Source organism: Triticum aestivum, chromosome 7D (genome assembly GCF_018294505.1).
Source record: "Triticum aestivum cultivar Chinese Spring chromosome 7D, IWGSC CS RefSeq v2.1, whole genome shotgun sequence".
In the NCBI taxonomy this organism is placed as follows: domain Eukaryota; kingdom Viridiplantae; phylum Streptophyta; class Magnoliopsida; order Poales; family Poaceae; genus Triticum; species Triticum aestivum.
In genome coordinates, this window is record NC_057814.1 from 545445856 (window position 1) to 545464450 (window position 18595).

Genomic DNA, 18595 nt, shown 5'->3' on the forward strand with positions numbered 1-18595 from the left:
CTTAGGGGCTACATGCCCTTTCACATAGTTTTAAATAGCCGGCTATAGCTCCGCTATTGCCTTTTCAGCAGGGTGCTGCTAAATGGTCGCCTTCATAAATAGCCCGCTATAACCTGCTTTAGCCCGCTATAGCTGATTTGGAGCCCTGCCGCTATTTTCCATAGCCCGCTATTTAAAACATTGTAATAAGCTCTCCTCGGTGGTACGGTAGAGTCGGTACTCAAACAAAGGCTCTAAACTAATAATCGAATTGCCTTATTCGGTTGGTGACGATCGACTGCCCAGCGTGCAACGCGAGAAATAACTCAGTGCCCCCGGTGTGACCAGCCCAAGGGCATCTCCAATGCGTACTCCCTTCGTCCGAACATTTTTGTTTTGTAGGCTCGCAGTCTACAGAATTACTTTCTTCGTAGGGATCCATTTGCACAATGCTCCTATGCTTGAGTAGTTTACATTATCGCTCTGTGCATTGACTGTAACCTTTACGGAGTATTCATATGCTTTTTATTTGAGCAATCTAATATCATCTCACTATTGTGGAATTTTTTTAAGGGATATAGAGTGACATGATACTAAAGACCTATGTTTTTCCCCTTTGCTCATAAAAACAGGAAATAGCAGACGCTGAGAAGGCTCCTTTTGTTGGCCAATGGTCAGCAGTCCATACAGGGTTTTTTTACACCAGAGGGTGAGGTTGGATAAACATAACACCAAGTATACTGACCAAAAACAATTGCTAGAAATGCTCTAATAGTGTGAAAGAAAAGGTTTCCTTTAATTGCCTTCAGCCTGATTGTGATACTGCTGTTTGACTGTTTCCCGTTGAAACAAAATGCCGTTGGAAGATGCCCCCGCCCACCTAGGGATGGCACCCGCAGGGTACGGGTACGGGTGGAGCTACCCTATACCCTTACCCGTCCGCCCTAAGTTTACCCATCACCCATGCCCATATCCGTCAAGAGTACAATTTTTTCCCATACCTGTCACCCGCCAGGGTATATGGGTACCCGCGGGTACAAATAACCGCGTTTACAACACATCAATTGAGTAGAAAATAGTTGTAAAAAGCAACATATAATCATAAATTATTAATAGCAACACATTTTAAACAGCAATGTACAACAACATATTCTCATAAAGAAAAATACTTGCCTATAAAGTGACATATAAAAATGTTAAACAACAACACATAATCATAAATAACAACACATATGCATACACTTTTAGTTCACGAAATCATGATAAATTATAGAGATAATTTGAATACACATTAGAGTTTTTACCTAGCATGATTAGAAGGGGAAATGAATACATTGGAATATTAACGGAAACCGACCTGTAAACATTTTAGATGGTACATGGGTACGCGGGCATGGGTTATACGATCCCATACCCGTACCCTCTCTACCCGATGGGTATGATATTTCCCATTTAAGTACTCATGGGTAATTTTTTTCCCATACCCCTACCCTAATAGGGTTTTTACCCACAGGGTACGCAGATAATGGGTATCCATTGCCATCCCTACGCCCACCGGGTCCTGCTCGTCAGGCCTTCCCCTGACCTCCGCCGCCCCACCGAATCAGCGCCGCCGTAACCGCCAGCGTCACCGCGCAATGAGATCCCGCGGCTTCTTATGCGTCGCGTCGCGTCGCCCAGACCAGCCGCGGCCCTACTCCGTCCAGCGCGCCCTCGAGGGCCTCCGCCCCTGCCTCGTCCGCCCTCGCCGCGCCGGCGCCCGCTCGAATCGAGCACCCGCCGACTTTCCTTGCCCGCGAACACCTCCCTCTACAAAAGCATATGCCGGGCAACCCCCAGCGAGTTTGCCCATGGACCTCTCGGATGCCCCGGAGGTGAGGTTGGGATCGGGTCCCCCGCCGCAGATTTTCCAGACCGGTCTCATAGTGCGCCACTGGACTCTTATCTAATTTTCCCCTCATTTAATTGTGCAGCTTCCCGCGCCGGAGATCAAGATCGTCGCCGTCTTCCCCACCGCCGGCAAAAGTTGCCTGCTACCGCGTCTCACGTGCTCAGGTGAGTTTCTGTGCAACCTCTCGCTGCAGTCTTGCTTGCCATCAGCGAGCAAGGGTGAAACTACCAGATTTGGTGTTACTGTTGTAAGCGGAGAAAATGTGAGACTAGCCACAATGGAGAGTAACATACACTAGTAACATACACATATCCCTAGACTATGTTATAGTTTTGAATATACACATCTGTCTTGTAACATCTGAACATGAAATCCATCTAGTTTCCCTATGGCGCTTATTTCGATATCGATCCAGACAGTTAAAGTACGACAATACTGAGTACATTCAAAAAACTACAAATTCAATATATGGAATACAACCGCATCTGCAATCACAAGCACTACATTTGTATAGTACATATATCTGTATTATATAACATCTGAATCTCTTTTAAATATGCACATCTGTATTATAACATCTCCAGGTACAACCCATCTAGTTTTCCTTATACAAAAGGATTAGGATCATGTTGAATGAGATTCAAGCTATAGCTTGGAGCAGTCTTGGTATAGGAGGCATCGTAATCTTAACTAGTCCTTCAAGAATCTGAAGCACCCGTTCCATTGTTGGCCGATCAAGCTCCTCATCTTGGATGCACCAACATGCAACCTTGCAAGCCAGTTCAACTTCATCCAAATTGACATCACCATGTAGCTTGTCATCTACCAAACTCCCGACATCTCCTTCAAGAAGCTTTTGTGCGGCATGCACAGGGAAATACACGTCAAGGTTGCCACTGCTAGTACATGGTGCCCATGAGTTTCTCTTTCCAGATATTATTTCCAGCAACATCATCCCGTAGCTATACACATCAACTTTTGGTGTGATGGCAACGCCACTAATCCATTCAGGTGCAAGGTACCCGGAAGTTCCTCTCGTTGTAGTCAGTACTCGGCTAAATTCCCTTCCCAATAGCTTTGCCATCCCAAAGTCTGCAACTTTGGGAATTAGTGAATCATCAAGAAGTATGTTTTCTGGCTTAATATCACAGTGTATGATGCAGTCTCGACAGCTCTCATGCAAGTAGGCTAAACCTCTAGCAACCCCCAGGGCTATCTGATATCTAATAGTCCAACTCAATATCATTGAATTGTTTCGAAATAGATGGACATCAAGAGAGCGATTTGACATGTGTTCATAAACAAGCAACCTCTTGGAACCCTCACAACAAAAACCGACAAGCTTAACTAAATTGACGTGTTGGACAGCTCCAATTGAGCTCACTTCAGCTCTGAATTGCTTCTCTCCTTGATAAGCACCGTCAAGCCTTTTCACTGCTATAGCTACCGAGCCATTTAAAAAACCCTTGAATACAGAACCAAAACTGCCTGCCCCCAACTTATCTGTGAATTTTGTTGTGGCTTGTTGTAAATCAGTGTATCTAAATGCAATGATTCTATTGCAACCTTGAACACCATCGAGTATATGGCTAGAGCTCTTGCTTTTGTTTCTCCAAATCATTACCAGGACAACAAGTGCAAATAAAACTAGAGCAGAAACACATGTACCAGTTGCAACTCCAATAACAATCCCCTTTCTGTTGTTTTTCACTCCGTGGAAATCTTTAGCAGAAACGCGAAGGTAAAGAGTTTCTCCAGTTGGACTTGAAGTACCACTACATTCTAGCGCTCGTATATTGAGCAATTCATTATGCCAGATAGAACATCTTCCATCATTGAAGGAATATGCGGTGCAAGAGCAATCCCTCAGACAAACTTGTGCACACTCGCTCGCACTTGCAGCAGCTTCTAGTTTTGGGGCATTCTCCGGAAACTCAACACATGACACAGAGTAGAACTTGTCTGTTGTATGAGTTGTGCTTTTGTTGCTAATGCAGTCTAACGGAGTATTTCTTGAGCACCCACCTGTTCGATCTTCTAGCTCCCAATCCATTGGGGATGTTATGGTGAAGCCCTCCATGCAGTTGCAATGTGGAAGCGCATTATCATTGCAAATTGTGAAAGATCCACAGATTGCAAAGACATCACACTGAAGTTTCGGTTGGGCATAGATCATTGTCCAATCCTGTGAGTCCTCCAGCCAAATGAACGCTTTTCTTTGACCTGAGATGTCCATTACATTACGAGTAACCATAGATTTATTGACTAAGTTAACTGTCAAATACCTCTCTTGGTCATTGATGACAAATGTTGTGTTGAAAACTGGGTTGCTGACTTTCATCTCTGGTATTGAGGGAAAATATTCGCCGTTCCATACACCTGTCGACCAATATGGTATGGAGGAGTTCAACGGTGTAAGCATGAACTGATTGAGACCACTGGGGTCTAACGCATAACAATAGACACCGGTAGCTGGATTGTTCAAGTTCTTCCAAGGAACAAGGCGGCGATTCAGGCCAGTGACCTTGTCCCATCCTAACTTCGCCCCAGGGAAAAGTGTATCTGTGGGGTGATCAAAGCTCTGCCACAGAACCTCTGATGAGTTTGAAGAGTCTGTTAGGATGAAATTTCCATTACTCAAGAGCATAGCAGTGGTGCTATTTCTTGTGATGTTTTCTTGTGTACTCCAGATTATGGACTTGGTGAACCGGTTTAAGATGACAAGGTTGCCATCGTGGGAGATTGTGAGCTCCGGTGAGGTGGTGTTCTTGATTGGTGTATCCCTATTTGCAACCCACGCAGAAGTAAATTTGGGTACTGTATTGAACCATATGCCAAGGTACCAGTTGGTAGTGTCTTGGGAGGGTTTGCTGCTGCTTTTGTTGAAGAAGCCAAGCGCATACCTGCCATTTTTGGAGACGAGCTTTGCGTTGACAGCAAGTGCTTGGCCGGCCAAGATGGTGTCCATCGAGGCAGAATTTGCTTGGGTGCACAGGAAGAGGAGCAAGGTGAAATCTATGAGGAGATGCATGATGAACTGAAGAGGATGGCAAACCTGAGGATGCCAGATACTACAGATATAAGTGCTCAAGCTTCAATTGTCTGGTCATAGCAGTAAAAGGCACGGTGGAGCCAAAAGTCAAGAGTTCATGACAACCATACAAACCGGTGGAAAACTGTGAAGCATCAATGGTCTTATTCTGGACTCCTTGCTTTGACAGCAGTGAAAAACTTGCTTTGGACTGGGTTTGCGTGGTGGAGACTCTAGAATGGAGAGGAAAGAGACATGCGTGGGCATGATCAAAGTATTGTCTATCACAACATGACAAGTATGTGGACACTTCAGGCGCTAGCTTGGTCTTAAGGTGCCATATTTTTAAGGAAAAATAAACGCCAGTTAATACAAGTCATGTTAAGTCTTTTATTGGTATTATACACTGCTGTAAAGTGTTCTTTTGATCACACTGTTGGTATTCTTTTGTGTATTAAAGAGGGCAACAACCATGACATATTTCAGTTTATTTACTAGAAATAATCTTGTACCTCTCACGAGGCTACAACTCTGTAGCTGATCTGATTGCTTTTACTTCTGTATATGCACTTCACTATGTAATCTCACGAACTTCTGTTATTTCCTTTCCTGTATTGGCACTTATCATTTGGGAAAAAGAAAGCCTTATACCTATTGTCAGTCATGTCTCTCTGTCCAAAGAAATCTATTAATTTTTTCTATATGAATGAACTTTTTTGTTTTGTTTTGCAGTCTATAGAATTATTTTCGTACGAATCCATTTGCACAGTTAGTTTGCACTATTGCTTTGTGCATTGAGTGCAACCACTTTGGAATATTCCTTTACTTTTTATTTGACTAATGAAATATCTTTTCAATACTGTTGAATTTTAAAGGGATTTAAATTAAAGTGACATAATACTAGAAATACTCCCTCCGTCCGAAAAAGCTTGTCCCAAGCTTGTTTCTCAAATGGATGCATCTAGCACTAATTTGGTGCTAGATACATCCATTTGAGAGACAAGTTTTTTCGGACGGAGGGAGTATATGTTTTTCTTTCCGTGCTTTGACTGAATGCATCCCTGTAGGCATAGAAGACTATCTTGTGGCCTCACTCAGTGTGGTGGTGCTACCGTTGTGGCCTCACTCTGAAAATCTGTTTCTTTAGACATGGTCGCGATTTTTTGTCATGTCACAGAAATTCAGATGCCATTTAAAACCCCATCTTGATATAGAAAAGAAGTTGCAAAACATAGTATGGATAGTAGTTAATTCAAACCAGGTTGTGGATAAAACTATCGCAACTGAATTTGCTGTTTTGTTTCATGAGCTGCGCTCTGAATCTGGACCTAAAACTTCACAAGATGATAAATCCTTGTGAGAACAAGAGAATAACCAGACGGGAATGCGTCACCTACTCACTTTGTGTCTTTTCACTGGAGGTGTGCCGCTCATAAATTCGGGAAAATAACAGATACAGGTCGCCGGAGTCGAGAATATATAAGACACAGAGAAAGATTGGTGTATTTGTGTAGTTTGGAGGCCTCTTGCTGCGGACATCATGAAAATCAATGTTGATGCTAGTTTTCAACAGGTTGCCTATGAGGCTACTACAGGGTGTCTGATGACGGATGGAAATGGAAGACTGAAGACTGCTGCCAATGTCTTTGCGATGTGATGTTCAGATAGAGGTTGATGTAAAAATGACCAAAGTAATGCTAGAGAGTGATGCCCATGTCCCTTTCAACTTATGGACCAATGATGGTGATGACATATCGGAAGTTGCAAAGTCCTGAAGGAAGAAGTTGAGGACCTCAGCAGCAGCAGGTTTACTAGTTTTCAGTTCAGTTTTGTTCATAGGGCAGCTACTGTAGCAGCCCATTTACATGTGGAAAAAAAATGCTTCTGCTTCCTTATTGCAACTTAAATAGAGATAGATCGTTTGTAACATCCGGAACGATGAAACTAGGGGGTCATCGTCCCAAAATATAGAAGAGTTCAAAGCAAAAAAACATGTCTATCTAAATTCTGCGCCATATAATTAGCCTCCCGGTTGCAATGCTGCAATGATATTTCGCGAGTCCTTGTATGCTACTCCTTCCAGACCGGGTCCAGATTGTTTTCAGATAGCACAAGCCCATACTCAGCGGTTCTTACAGACCGGGTCCCACTAGCCAGGCTTTTCTTTGGGCGCAGTATTAAACAAAATTAAAATGAATTCAAGTAATCCTCAAACTTTTTGTGGCAGTGCTAAATAATGTATGATATTTATATGTCAAAGCTCCACATTTTTGAAAAGTCATTTAGTGCAAGATTTAGATACTGTTCACTTGTATAGTCCATGTTGCAATGATATTTCGCCAGTCCTTGTACAGTCCCGCCGCCGCCGCCGCCAGCGTCGACTCCTTGCCCTCCTTGTTCCGTCGCCCAGATCTGCCGTGGCCCTCCTCCCTCAGGCATCGTATTGGCCTAGCTTCCGGCGCGCTCGACCCCGCTGCTAGACAAGCGTACAGGCCGGCCGAGCACCTCAAATCCCCAATGAGTTCGCCTCGGCCCTCTCTTATCACTTTGCCAACTCCCATCCGCTCTCGGATGCCCCGGGTGCGAGGCCTCGCCCATTTCCATTCCCCCGAAGGCTCAGTCGTCAAGTGAAAATCGATAAAGAAAAGGATCAAGTCTGTCTTGTGGCTGTGGGGAAGAACTGCTTTGAGATTCCAAAAGACACGTGGCGGCTTCTACATGCCTATATAGCCCATCGACATCATGGCGAATCTACAATGGTCGACTCGTTTCACAGTCCAATAATAGTGGGCAGTACATAATCTTTTTGTGATTCATGGTCTTTATTTACAAATTATGGTCTTATTCTGGATTGTGTGTGTCTTGGGCTCTTGGGCCTTCCAGCCTAGCTCCAAATTTCGTCATGTTTTTCTTCTTCTCGTTCTTGTTCCATTGTTCGTCACTTCGAAACGGAGCGGCGACAAGAGATGACCTGAATTCCCGCAAAAAGAGATGAAGAAACAGAAACAGAGATGACCTGAATCATCTGACTTTTGCTCTCGTTCTTGTTCTCTTTCCTCACTCCCTGGCTTGAGTTCTTCGTTTTGTATCACGGCTCACGAGTCACGGGCGACCCGGAGACAGGGAGCGGAGCAAATCGGCAAGTACCAACTGTATTCGCGTGTTCAAACTTCAAACTGTTGCATACCAATCAAGTTCAGTAGATATACTATGATGGTGGTATTTTTATTTTTTTTTGCCGATTTGCGGTTTTCTGCCCGCTACTTCTTCCCATCCCGTTTCTGACCTGCAATCATGTAATGTAGTAATAAGTAAAGGCTGTAGCTCCATGATTAAACTGAATCGATCAGTCCGTAACCGCTATGCAGATGCATGATAGCAGCTTTCGAGCACATTTCATAATCGCAGGAGTCGGACGAGTTTACAACTGAAATGTCGGTAACAAAACCGAAATGCGGGATGAACTGAGCAACTGGCCTTGCTGGATACTAAGATACAGCAGATCACTAGACCCCTAAGGCCCTAACTGATTGAAGCTCATGAACTGTTGTCACCAAATAATTAAATCTCTGGACTGAAGAAAAATGTACTTTCAGGCTGGAAATTAAAGCTATTATGACAGTGATGCTCGTGGAGTTCTGATGTGATGTTCGTGTGCTGTACGTGCGTAGTGCGTACGTATGCATGGCTCTTCATTATACACTGTCAGGCTGGATAAGTACGAGTATACTATAATGCACACACGTACGCTTTGGTTGCTTGCTGTCGCTGCGGCAGCCGCAGACGAGCAGGGCGATGCAGGCGGCGATGATGTACAGCTTCGCCTTCTGCCGCTGCGCCGCGCTCCGCAGCTTCTCCAGCTTCTTCTTCTCCTCTGGATTCTCCTTCTCCGGCGTCTTCCCCATGTCTGGCTAATTAGTTCCGTTTAGCTGCTGTAAGTACCACGCAGCTTCCGCGGCCATAACTTATAGGCGCGGATCTAAATCGCGTCGTCGCATCGGCTGCCGGGGGACAGCGACGGCGCCGATCATCTACAGGACATGTCCACAGTCCGCCTCCGACTGCTTATGGTTAAGCTCGCGCGCAGTGGCGTTGTTACTGATCGGCGAACACAAGTTAGGGCCCAAAACTCGTTGTCAGATGGTAAGCCACCCATTACGGCGACGTGGCGTGTCTCATGGCCGCTGGGACGTTTGCCGCGCAGGATAGAGACCGGCTGAAGCTGGACGTCCTCAAGGTTTTATGGCCCCGAAACATTAGACAATATATTAAGGGAAACACTTACCATCACCTGGCAGATCACAGCGGCCGCGGCCGTCACCTCACCTGCGTGACACGTGTCCAAGTGAGGTCCCGCATACGATCCTTTATTGAACTCGGTTCTACAACGGGAGCTATGCTTGCTTCTGAAACATGTGCGGTGTTACAATGCTCTACGACAGATATACGTTTTGCAACAAAAAATTTCTTGTTAATTTTTCTGCAACAAGACTTCAGTTGCAAAAAAAAATTACAACAAAACCTCGGTTGCAAAAAAAATTCTACAACAAGACCTGTGTTGCAGTAGTGGAGACCAACCACCTCCAGATTGCAGCATAGCGCTGCTAGCTACTCGGCCAACACCCGGTCCGTGTCAACTTAGCAGGCTGCGACCATGTTAAACAAAAAAGAGTCGGTTTATCACTGGTTTTTGTTTTTTCTAGTTTTTTTCCTCGGTTCTACTTAGTTTCTTTCTCTATTTTTATTGTTTCTATTTATTTTTATTTTGGCTTCTTTGTTTCTTCTCGTTTTCACCATCTTTTTTCTTTTCTTTCCTTTACTCTTCATTTATTTTTTTCTTGTTTTTCATTGGTTTTCTTTTGTTTTCTCTCGGGTTTTTATTGTTTTTCTATGAACATCTTTGGTATATATCTAATACACATTTCATTTTTTTTAAATATAAGATTTACATTAATGAATACATGGTCAACATTTTCTCTATATACATTGAACATTTTTCAAATGCTTGAATAACATTTTTCAAATATCAGATTAACATTTTTTTTAAACATGGTCAATAGTTATTCTATACATATTTTACATTTTTTTTCAAATGTTTCATTAACATGTTTCAAATACAAGTTTCACATTTATTTAATACATGGTTAACTTTTTTTGCTATACACATTTAACCTTTTTCTCAAATGCTTGATTAACACTTGTCAAATGCTACTAGATTAACATTTTTTCAACGCGTGGTCATCATTTTTTCTACACAAACTTACCATTTTTTTTTCAAATGCTTGATTAACATTTTTCGAATAAAAAATCATTTCTTGAATACAAGGTCAACATTTTTCATGTACACATTTAACATTTTTAAAATGCTTGACCAACATTTTTAAAATACATGATCAGCATTTTTCTATACACATTTAACATTTTTTAAATGCTTGATTAATATTTTTTTCAACTTTTTGTTTCAAATGCTTGGATTCACATTTTATAAATACATGATCAACTTTTTCACACATTAGATATTTTTTGTATACATGAGAAACATTTCTCTATGTACATTTAACAATTTTCAAATGCTTAGTTAACATTTTTCCGAATTTTCTACACATTTAAAATTTTCAAATGCTTGATTAATATTTTAAAAATAGAAGTATAACATTTTTTAATACATGGTCAACATTTTTCTATACACAATTAACATTTTTCAAATGTTTAATTAACTTTGTTTTTCAAATACTTGTTTAAAAATTTCCAAATGCTTAGATTAACATTTTATAAATACATGATCATTTTCTTCCACACACATTATATATTTTTTGTATACATTTTTCATATACATGAGAAACATTTTCTCTATGTACATTTAACATTTTCAAATGCTTAGTTAACATTTTAAGAAAAATTATGCAAAGTGTTTTTCGTAATATATTTATTTAAAATACTTGCATGTATAAACTGATTTAAAAAATGAAAGAGAAAAGTAAACACAAATGTGAGAAAACAAAACAAAAGCGAGGCAGTGGCCTCCCGTGCACTGGGTGGATCCATACGCTCACGTGTCTGCATTGCGCTTCAGCGAGTCGGAAGGTTGTCTCGCTATAAGCGAGGTATAGAGGGTGCTCGTAATCCGCTCTTCAGGTAGCCAGTCAGTTGGGCCAGCTCAACAAACACGCTAAAATCCTCCTAGCTTACCGCTTAGTTTGCTGCACAGTTCGATGTAGCATCGCTGACACGTTGCGTCTGTACTCTGTAGCATCGCTCGCCTGTATCGTTTTATTTGTTTGCAGCTCGCCTGTAGCGTTAATCCCTTTTTTCAACCAACTGGCTTGTTAGCATTTCTCAAAAAAAAAAACACTGGCTCTTTCACTTTGTGCCAAAAAAACTTGGATTTGAAAAAAAGTTCATAGATTTGCAGTAAAAAGTTCACTAGTATGGAATAAAAGTTTAAAATTTGGAGTAAAGTTCATGGAATTTTAAAAAAGTACATAGATTTTTGGAAAAAAGTTCATTGGTTTTGAAAAAAATCATCCAATTTGGAATAAAGTTCATCAATTTTAAAAAAATCATAGATTTTGAAAAAAGTTTATCAATTCTGAATAGAATTTCATCGAATTTGATTTTTTTCATCAAATCTAAAAAAAAGTTCATCGATTTGAAGGAAAAAGTTCATCGATTTTGAAAAAAGTCTATCGATTTCAAAAGAGTTCCTCAAAATGATAAAAGTTCATCAATTTGAAAAAAGTACATGAATTTAATTTTTTTTCATCGAATGAGGAAGAAGGAAAAAAAGGAAAAACTGAGAATGAAAAAGGGGAAAGATGAAAGGGAAAAAGGAAAGATATGTAACTTATCACATTGGGCTAAGTGGCTTTGTGGTTAGTGTAGCGTAACTCGATGTGGAGGTCCCTGGTTCGATTCACTCCACGGGGCGCACTTTTTGCGTTTTCAAAAACCAGATAACAAAAGGGGAGTTAGGACGGCCCTGAGGACTGTATACGTTTGTTTGCAAAGTGTATATAGACGGGCATATGAAACGTCAGAGAGGAAACACCATGCCGATATGCAGGGAGCAGATGCAGCCTTGGTAATGATCATGTTGAATTATAGATTGGCCTTGGGCCCATATAAACAATAATTCATTACATGGTGCCAAGTTTTAGTATACCATAGTGCTAGTGAGGTTGAGTTAAGATTTATTTATAATGGATTCTCTTCTATATGCTATTAGAGCATGAGAAGAGGAGTGTTCATGGACGCTCCTCCTCCGCCACCGCCGCCGCCACGCCTCACACACGTTTCGTGAACGAGCCGAGCTCAGACTATGTCATGCGTGCGCTAAATGTTTGCTTGTCACGAACGGATAATTAATTTGAGATTAATTATGAGTCGCTAGTGGACGAGTCACTAATCCGAAAATGTTGGATTGTGGGACGTTGTTGACTCAGTTGTGGGCCTGAACCCAGATCCATGAGTCCCTACCCGACGACCTATATATTGGAGGCACTGGTCATCCTATCTAACAAACTCTCTCTGCCTCCTCGCGCACAATCGTAGCAGCCACTACCGTTCCACTCACTGTTGTTGCTTTAAGCATCCCCATCCCGCCGACTGCGTGCATGGCCGTTCGGGAGAGCAGGCCTCCAGAACCCCGCCCTTTGCGATCCTGCACTGGGAGGAGGGCGGTAAGGTTTTTGGAGAGTGTCTCTACGCGACTGCTCATTGCTCGACCTCTTCTCTGTCCTCTGCTTTGATTCCCTCCTCCACACTGACGCCATGGTTGATGAAGCCGCTAGGTAGAAGGCTACAGAGGAAGCCGCAGTCGCTGCCATTGCCGTTGCCGTAGCTTTAGCATGGCCTACTATAGGGTATGATTTATTCATCCCCTATTTAGTTATTCATGTGCTATTTCTACTTATTGTTTTCATAGATGTTTTGGTATGTTCTCACATTTTTAGATTTCGGTATGAGCTTCGTACTATTATGCCATATTCATGATTTATTTATGGATTGAATCAATAGAAAAATACCCAGCAATCCAAAACCTTATTTTTTGTAGGTATTTTTTGAATCGAGGCTTTCTTGATACATTGAAACGGGCCCGTTTACAAGTACACATTTTAAGTGTTGGTAGACCAGGACTACCTTGTGGCTCACAACGATGAACGTGTTCTAAGTCGTTTGTGACACTCCCGATGGAAGGATTGCTCCTCAATAGGAGAAGGTGTCTAGGGAGGCCACAACTCTCTTTGTGGGAGCCACTATGAGTGTGATCGAAGACAAGTTTGCTGAAGCATATCTGCATATGCGGGTTGCCAAGAACTTGTGGGATGCGCTCGAAACTAAGTTCAATGCAACAAATGTCGAAAGCGAGCTGTATACTATGAAGGAGTTCCATGATGACATGATGGTTGATAGCCGTTCTATATTGGACTAGGATCATGAGATACAATGCATCACTAAGGAGCTCAAGCTCCTGAACTCTGAGTTACCGGCAAGTTTGTCACGAGGTGCATAATTGCTAAATTCCCTTCTTGAAGGAACTTTGCTACTTCTCTCAAGTACCTGATACATTAATTCTCGATTGAGTATGTGATATGTCTTCAAAGTATTTATAATTTTTTATTGTTTCATGCTATCATATTATCATTTTTGCATGCTTTTATATGTTATTTTATATTGTTTTTATGAAGTAACCTATTAACTCAGTGACCAGTGACAGTTCCTTTTTTTGCATGTTTTTATATGTTATTTTATATTGTTTTTATGAAGTAACCTATTAACTCAGTGCCTAGTGACAGTTCTTTTTTTTTTCATGTTTTTAATTTTCTAGAAAATCCTTACCTAAGTAAGTCCAAACACAACAAAACTTTTAACAAACTTTTCTAGATAATAAGAGACTCTGGAAGCTTTAGAGGAAGACCAGAAGACTCATGAGGTGGCCAAAAGGCAGAGGATGAGCCCGGAGGGGGAGGGGGGGGGGGGGTAGGGCGCGCCACCGTGGCGTGTGGACCCCTTGTGACTCTGTTTGGGAAAATTATCAACTGGTTGACGCCTAGCGTTGGTCAAAATCTTATTCAATTTGCAAAATATGTCGAGGCAGGAAGTCATTTTGCATGCAAATGTAGACTAAATTATTTTGGAAACAACAATAAAATTTGAAAATGATGTATGGTCAAAAGTCAAAATAGCAATGTACTCCCTTCGCAAAAAGCTTCTTTTTAGTTTTATTCAGACATTCGTATTTAAGACAAGTTTTTTGAAATGAAGATAATAAAACAAATCATTTTATCTACACACCGCTGCCACCGGGTCCCTCTGATCAGACCTTTCCCTAACCTCTGGCTCCGCCTCTCCGGGCCTGCATCCCTGCCGGCGCTGCCGCGCCGCTCTCGCCTGCGTCGCCGCGCGAAGAGAAACCGCGCTCTCCTCCGCCTTCCGTCGCTCAAACCCGTACCGGTCCGACTCCCGCTCGCGTCGCATCGACCTTAGCTTCCCGCGCGCTCCGGTGCCCCCGCCGCCTGCTTGACCTAGCGGCGCCACCCAAGCCTTCCTCTCACCTGCCCGCGTGATCTCGACATCTCGTTGCCTGCACGCGCGCTCCCGCCGAGTGCCCGCAGCCGAGCACCTGCCCACTCGCCTCGCCCGTGACCGCCCCCCTTCACAAAAGCAGAGGCCGAGCAACCCCCGGCGAGTTCGCCTCGCTCCCCTCGCTCACTTTCCCAACTTCCATCCGCTCCCGGATGCCCCGGAGGCGAGGCCCGATTCGACTCCCCCGACACGCCGCTGCGTCGCTCGTCCCCGATTTTCCCTGACCGATGGAAACCCTCCCCCATCTCCGTTCGCGTCACAGCGCGCCATTGGGCTCGTATCTAATTTTCCCCTCATTTAATTTTCCAGGCACCCGAGATGGAGTTCGAGATCGTCGCCGTCTTCCTCACTGCCGTGAAAAACTGCCTGCAACCGCATCTCCCGTGCTCCGGTGAGTCTGTGTACAGCGTCTTCCCTCCAGTATCATCGCCTTGACTTTATGTGCTCCCCTGTGAACCACATTGCCGTTCGGGTGCGCCCCGTTTTGCTACTACCGAGCAAGGATTGCTGCCGCCTTTGGCTTCGCCTTGCAACGACACCAGCACACCACCATTACTTGGTATGAGTGTCAAGGCAACCCACATCGTCACACATGCATGCGCTGCGGTTCCATTTCTTACACCCCCAAGCCACCAGCCGCTTGCCTCGTCGGCTGTCGCACTATCAAAGTCATGATCTCATAGGTCATAGGCCAGAGTCATTTTGGTTTGTTTCTCATGGAACCTGTCAACTCTTATCAAAAGATACATCGACACCGGGAGACAAACAATTTTTTGAAGCATATACAGAGCATAGCAGAGTCATTAGTTACATAACTAATTTTCATGCCTAACATTGTAACGCATCACACCTTTCCAAGTAACACAAATTTATCTCCAGCCATAAGCGTCACATTTCCATAGTAAATACAACTCCTGTTTAAATATAAACATATGTATCATACTCCCTCTGTAATGAAATATAAGTGTGTTTAGATCACTACTTTAGTGATCTAAACGCTCTTATATTTCTTTACGGAGGGAGTATCATTTAGGCATTCAGTTGAGCTAGTTTCCCTTGAGAAATAGGTTACACGCGCGTCGAATGCGAGCTTCCACCAATAGCTTGAAGTAGTCTTGGTATTGGGGGCATTCTGATATCAACTAGACCCTCAAGAATCTGGATCACCTCTCCCATTGTTGGTCGACCGACCTCCTCATCTTGGATGCACCAACATGCAACCTTGCAAACCAGCTCAGCCTCATCCAGATTGACATTACCATCTAACTTCTGATCTACCAAACTCTCGACGTCTCCTTCAAGAAGCTTATGTGTGGCATGCACGGGGAAATAAATATCAAGGTTGCCATCGCTGGTACATGGTCCGCACGAGTTCCTCCTTCCAGATATTATTTCCAGCAACACCATCCCGTAGCTATAAACATCAACTTTTGGTGTAATAGGAACACCAGTAATCCATTCAGGTGCAAGGTACCCTGCGGTTCCTCTGACTGTAGTCAAGACTCGGCTATGATCCCTTCCTAGAAGCTTTGCCATCCCAAAGTCTGCAATTTTTGGGAGGAATGAAGCATCAAGCAGTATGTTTTCTGGCTTAATATCACAGTGTATGATGCAGTCTCGACAGCTCTCATGCAAGTAGGCTAACCCTCTGGCAACTCCCAGGGCTATCTGATAACGAGCAGTCCAATTCAACATAGTGGAATTGTTTTGAAATAGATGGACATCAAGAGAGAGGTTCGGCATGTATTCATAAACAAGCAATCTCCTAGAACCCTCACAACAGAAACCAACAAGCTTAACTAAATTGATGTGCTGAACAGCTCCAATCGAGCTCACTTCGGCTCTGAATTGCTTCTCTCCTTGATAAGCACCATCAAGCCTCTTCACTGCTATGGAAACTGAATCATTTATAAGCCCCTTAAATACAGAACCAAAGCTGCCTCTCCCCAACTTCTCTGTGAAAATTTTCGTTGCACGGTGTAAATCGGTGTATCTAAATGCAATGATTCCATTACAACCTAGAGCATCATTCAGTATGCGGCCAGAGCTTTTCCTGTTGTTTCTCCAAATCATTACTAGGAGGATGAGTGCGAATAAGCCTAGAGCACAAATGCCTATACCAGTTGCAACTCCAATGACAATCCTTTTTCTGTTGTTTTCCAAACTTTGAATATCTTTAGCAGAAAGGCGAAGGTAAAGAGTTTCTCCATTTGAATTGGTGCTGCCATCACATTGTAGTTGTCGTATGTTGAGCAGTTCATTGTGCCAGATAGAACATCCACCATTGCTGAAGGAATACGCGGTGCAAGAGCAGTTATTCAGGCAAAATTGTGCACACTCATTCAAACTTTTAGCAACTTCTACTTTTGCAGCATTCCGGGGCAACCCGACACATGGCACAGGGTAGAAGTTGTCTGTGGTATGTGTTGTGCTTTTGTTGCTAATGCAGTCTAACAAAGTCTTTCTCGAGCACCCACCAGTTCGATCTTCTAATTCCCAATCCTTGGGGGATGTGATGGTGAAGCCCTTCATACAGTTGCAGTTTAGAGCCACATTATCATTGCAAATTGTGTAAGGTCCACAAACTGAATAGACATCACATGGACTTCTTGGCTGGGCGAAGACCTTCTGCCAGTCCTGTGAGCGCTCAGACCAAACGAACACCCTTACTTGGCCCGAGACGTCAATAACATGGCGAGTAATCCTCTTGGCTTGCACTAAGCTATATGTGTAGTACTTCTCATGGCCCATGTCGACAAATTTCGATCTCCAAATAATGTCTCGTGCCATCTCTGGAACCAAGTCAAAGTATTTGCCGTTCCATGGACCACTGTACCAATATGGTGCAGAGCTGCTCAGTGGTCCAACGAATAACTGGTTAACACCACTATGGTCTAACTCGTAACGATACCCACCAGTAGCTGGGTCGATTGAGTTCTTCCAAGAAACAATATGGCGGTTGAGACCGGTGAGCTTGTCCCATCCAAGCTTCGCGTCTGGGAAAAATGTATCCGTGGGGTGATCAAAGCTCTGCCACAAAATTTCTGTTGTGTTTGAAGAGTCTGTTAGGACGAGATTTCCACTACTCAACAGCATAGCAGTGGTACTATTTCTTTTGATGTTTGCTTGTGTACTCCAGATTATGGACTTGGTGGACCGGTTCAAGATGACAAGGTTGCCATCCTGGTATATTGTGAGCTCCAATGAGGTGATATTCTTGATTGGCTTATCCCTATTTGCAACCCATGCAGAAGTAAATTTGGGGATCGTATTGAACCATATGCCGAGGTACCAATTGTTAGTGTTTCCGGAGGATTTGCTGCTTGTTTCGAAGAAGCCCAGCGCGTACCTGCCGTTCCTGGAGACGAGCTTGTCGTTGACGGTGAGTGCTTGGCCGGCCAAGATGGTCTCCGTTGTCGCGGCAGAACATGCTGACATGTACAGGAAGAGGAGCAATGCGATATCTAAGAGGAGATGCATGATGAACTGAAGAGGAGGGGCGAGCTTGCGGGCGCAGAGGCCTCAAATACAGGATAATTGCTCAATGGTCTGGTCATGCAGTAAATAGTCGCGGTTTCAACTTTCAACAGTCAAACGAAACAGCCAAGCTAGTTGAATGGACATTTATTCCGGTGGTGATCGTCAACCACGTAGCACCCACAGAAGGGCTGAGCCGGTCTGAGTTTGCATGGTGGAGAGGAGAGGAGTGAGCGAGAAGGTGTGGACATGAGCTTTACGCATCTGGTTACCGGCTCACGTCAAAGGTATTTGCCATAACAACTGTTGCTATTAAGTTGCTATTTGTTTTCAAGCTGGCTGGTATAATTTCTCACATCACATCAGCTTCTCACCACATTCTCTTTTGCAAGGCAACGTGTTATTGCTGCGAGATGGACTCAGATGAGAAAACTGCCGTTTGGTTATACAAAAAAGTGTTAGGTTCCCCTCAGCGTAACACTTTGCTCTAACAGGTTATACGTGCTAACCTCTTTTGATACTTTGTTTTGTAAGCAAGAGGGGACAGCAGGCCATCACGTATTTTAGTATAGCTATATGTACCAAACAATCTTGTACCTGTTATCACTTTCTCAGGGTCTCGAAGTTCCAAA

The 18595-nt window shown here is 43.3% G+C and overlaps 2 protein-coding genes across 7 annotated transcripts; one reads left to right on the plus strand and one right to left on the minus strand.

Moving 5' to 3' along the window:
- The first annotated feature begins 1518 nt into the window (after positions 1-1518).
- Positions 1519-6914, plus strand: LOC123166367 (uncharacterized). Of its 6 annotated transcripts, none has more exons than XM_044584156.1 (3): positions 1519-1858; positions 1953-2034; positions 6475-6914. In XM_044584156.1, exons 1-3 carry the CDS (start codon positions 1617-1619, stop codon positions 6556-6558), a joined length of 408 nt encoding a protein of 135 aa, XP_044440091.1. In that variant the 5' UTR covers positions 1519-1616; the 3' UTR covers positions 6559-6914. The 6 variants fall into 6 exon arrangements, with proteins under 6 accessions (XP_044440091.1, XP_044440095.1, XP_044440094.1 ...); XM_044584160.1 differs by having other exon boundaries at positions 1519-1853; positions 6475-6907; XM_044584159.1 differs by lacking the exon at positions 6475-6914 and adding an exon at positions 2455-5565.
- An 8640-nt stretch (positions 6915-15554) lies between these two features.
- On the minus strand, positions 15555-18113 carry LOC123171263 (G-type lectin S-receptor-like serine/threonine-protein kinase At2g19130). Its single transcript, XM_044588842.1, has one exon. The coding sequence runs from the start codon at positions 17964-17966 to the stop codon at positions 15555-15557; it is 2412 nt and encodes an 803-aa protein (XP_044444777.1). The 5' UTR covers positions 17967-18113.
- Between the last annotated feature and the right edge of the window lie 482 nt (positions 18114-18595).

Excerpts from the sequence above, each read along its gene's own strand:
- LOC123166367 (XM_044584155.1), top strand. The coding sequence starts at position 1,617 with ATGAGATCCCGCGGCTTCTTATGCGTCGCGTCGCGTCGCCCAGACCAG. Across the intron at positions 1,859-1,952 it reads TCGGATGCCCCGGAGGTGAG|CTTCCCGCGCCGGAGATCAA; the intron begins GTTGGGATCGGG and ends TTAATTGTGCAG. Across the intron at positions 2,035-4,560 it reads ACCGCGTCTCACGTGCTCAG|ATTATGGACTTGGTGAACCG; the intron begins GTGAGTTTCTGT and ends TGTGTACTCCAG.
- LOC123171263 (XM_044588842.1), bottom strand. The coding sequence starts at position 17,966 with ATGCATCTCCTCTTAGATATCGCATTGCTCCTCTTCCTGTACATGTCA.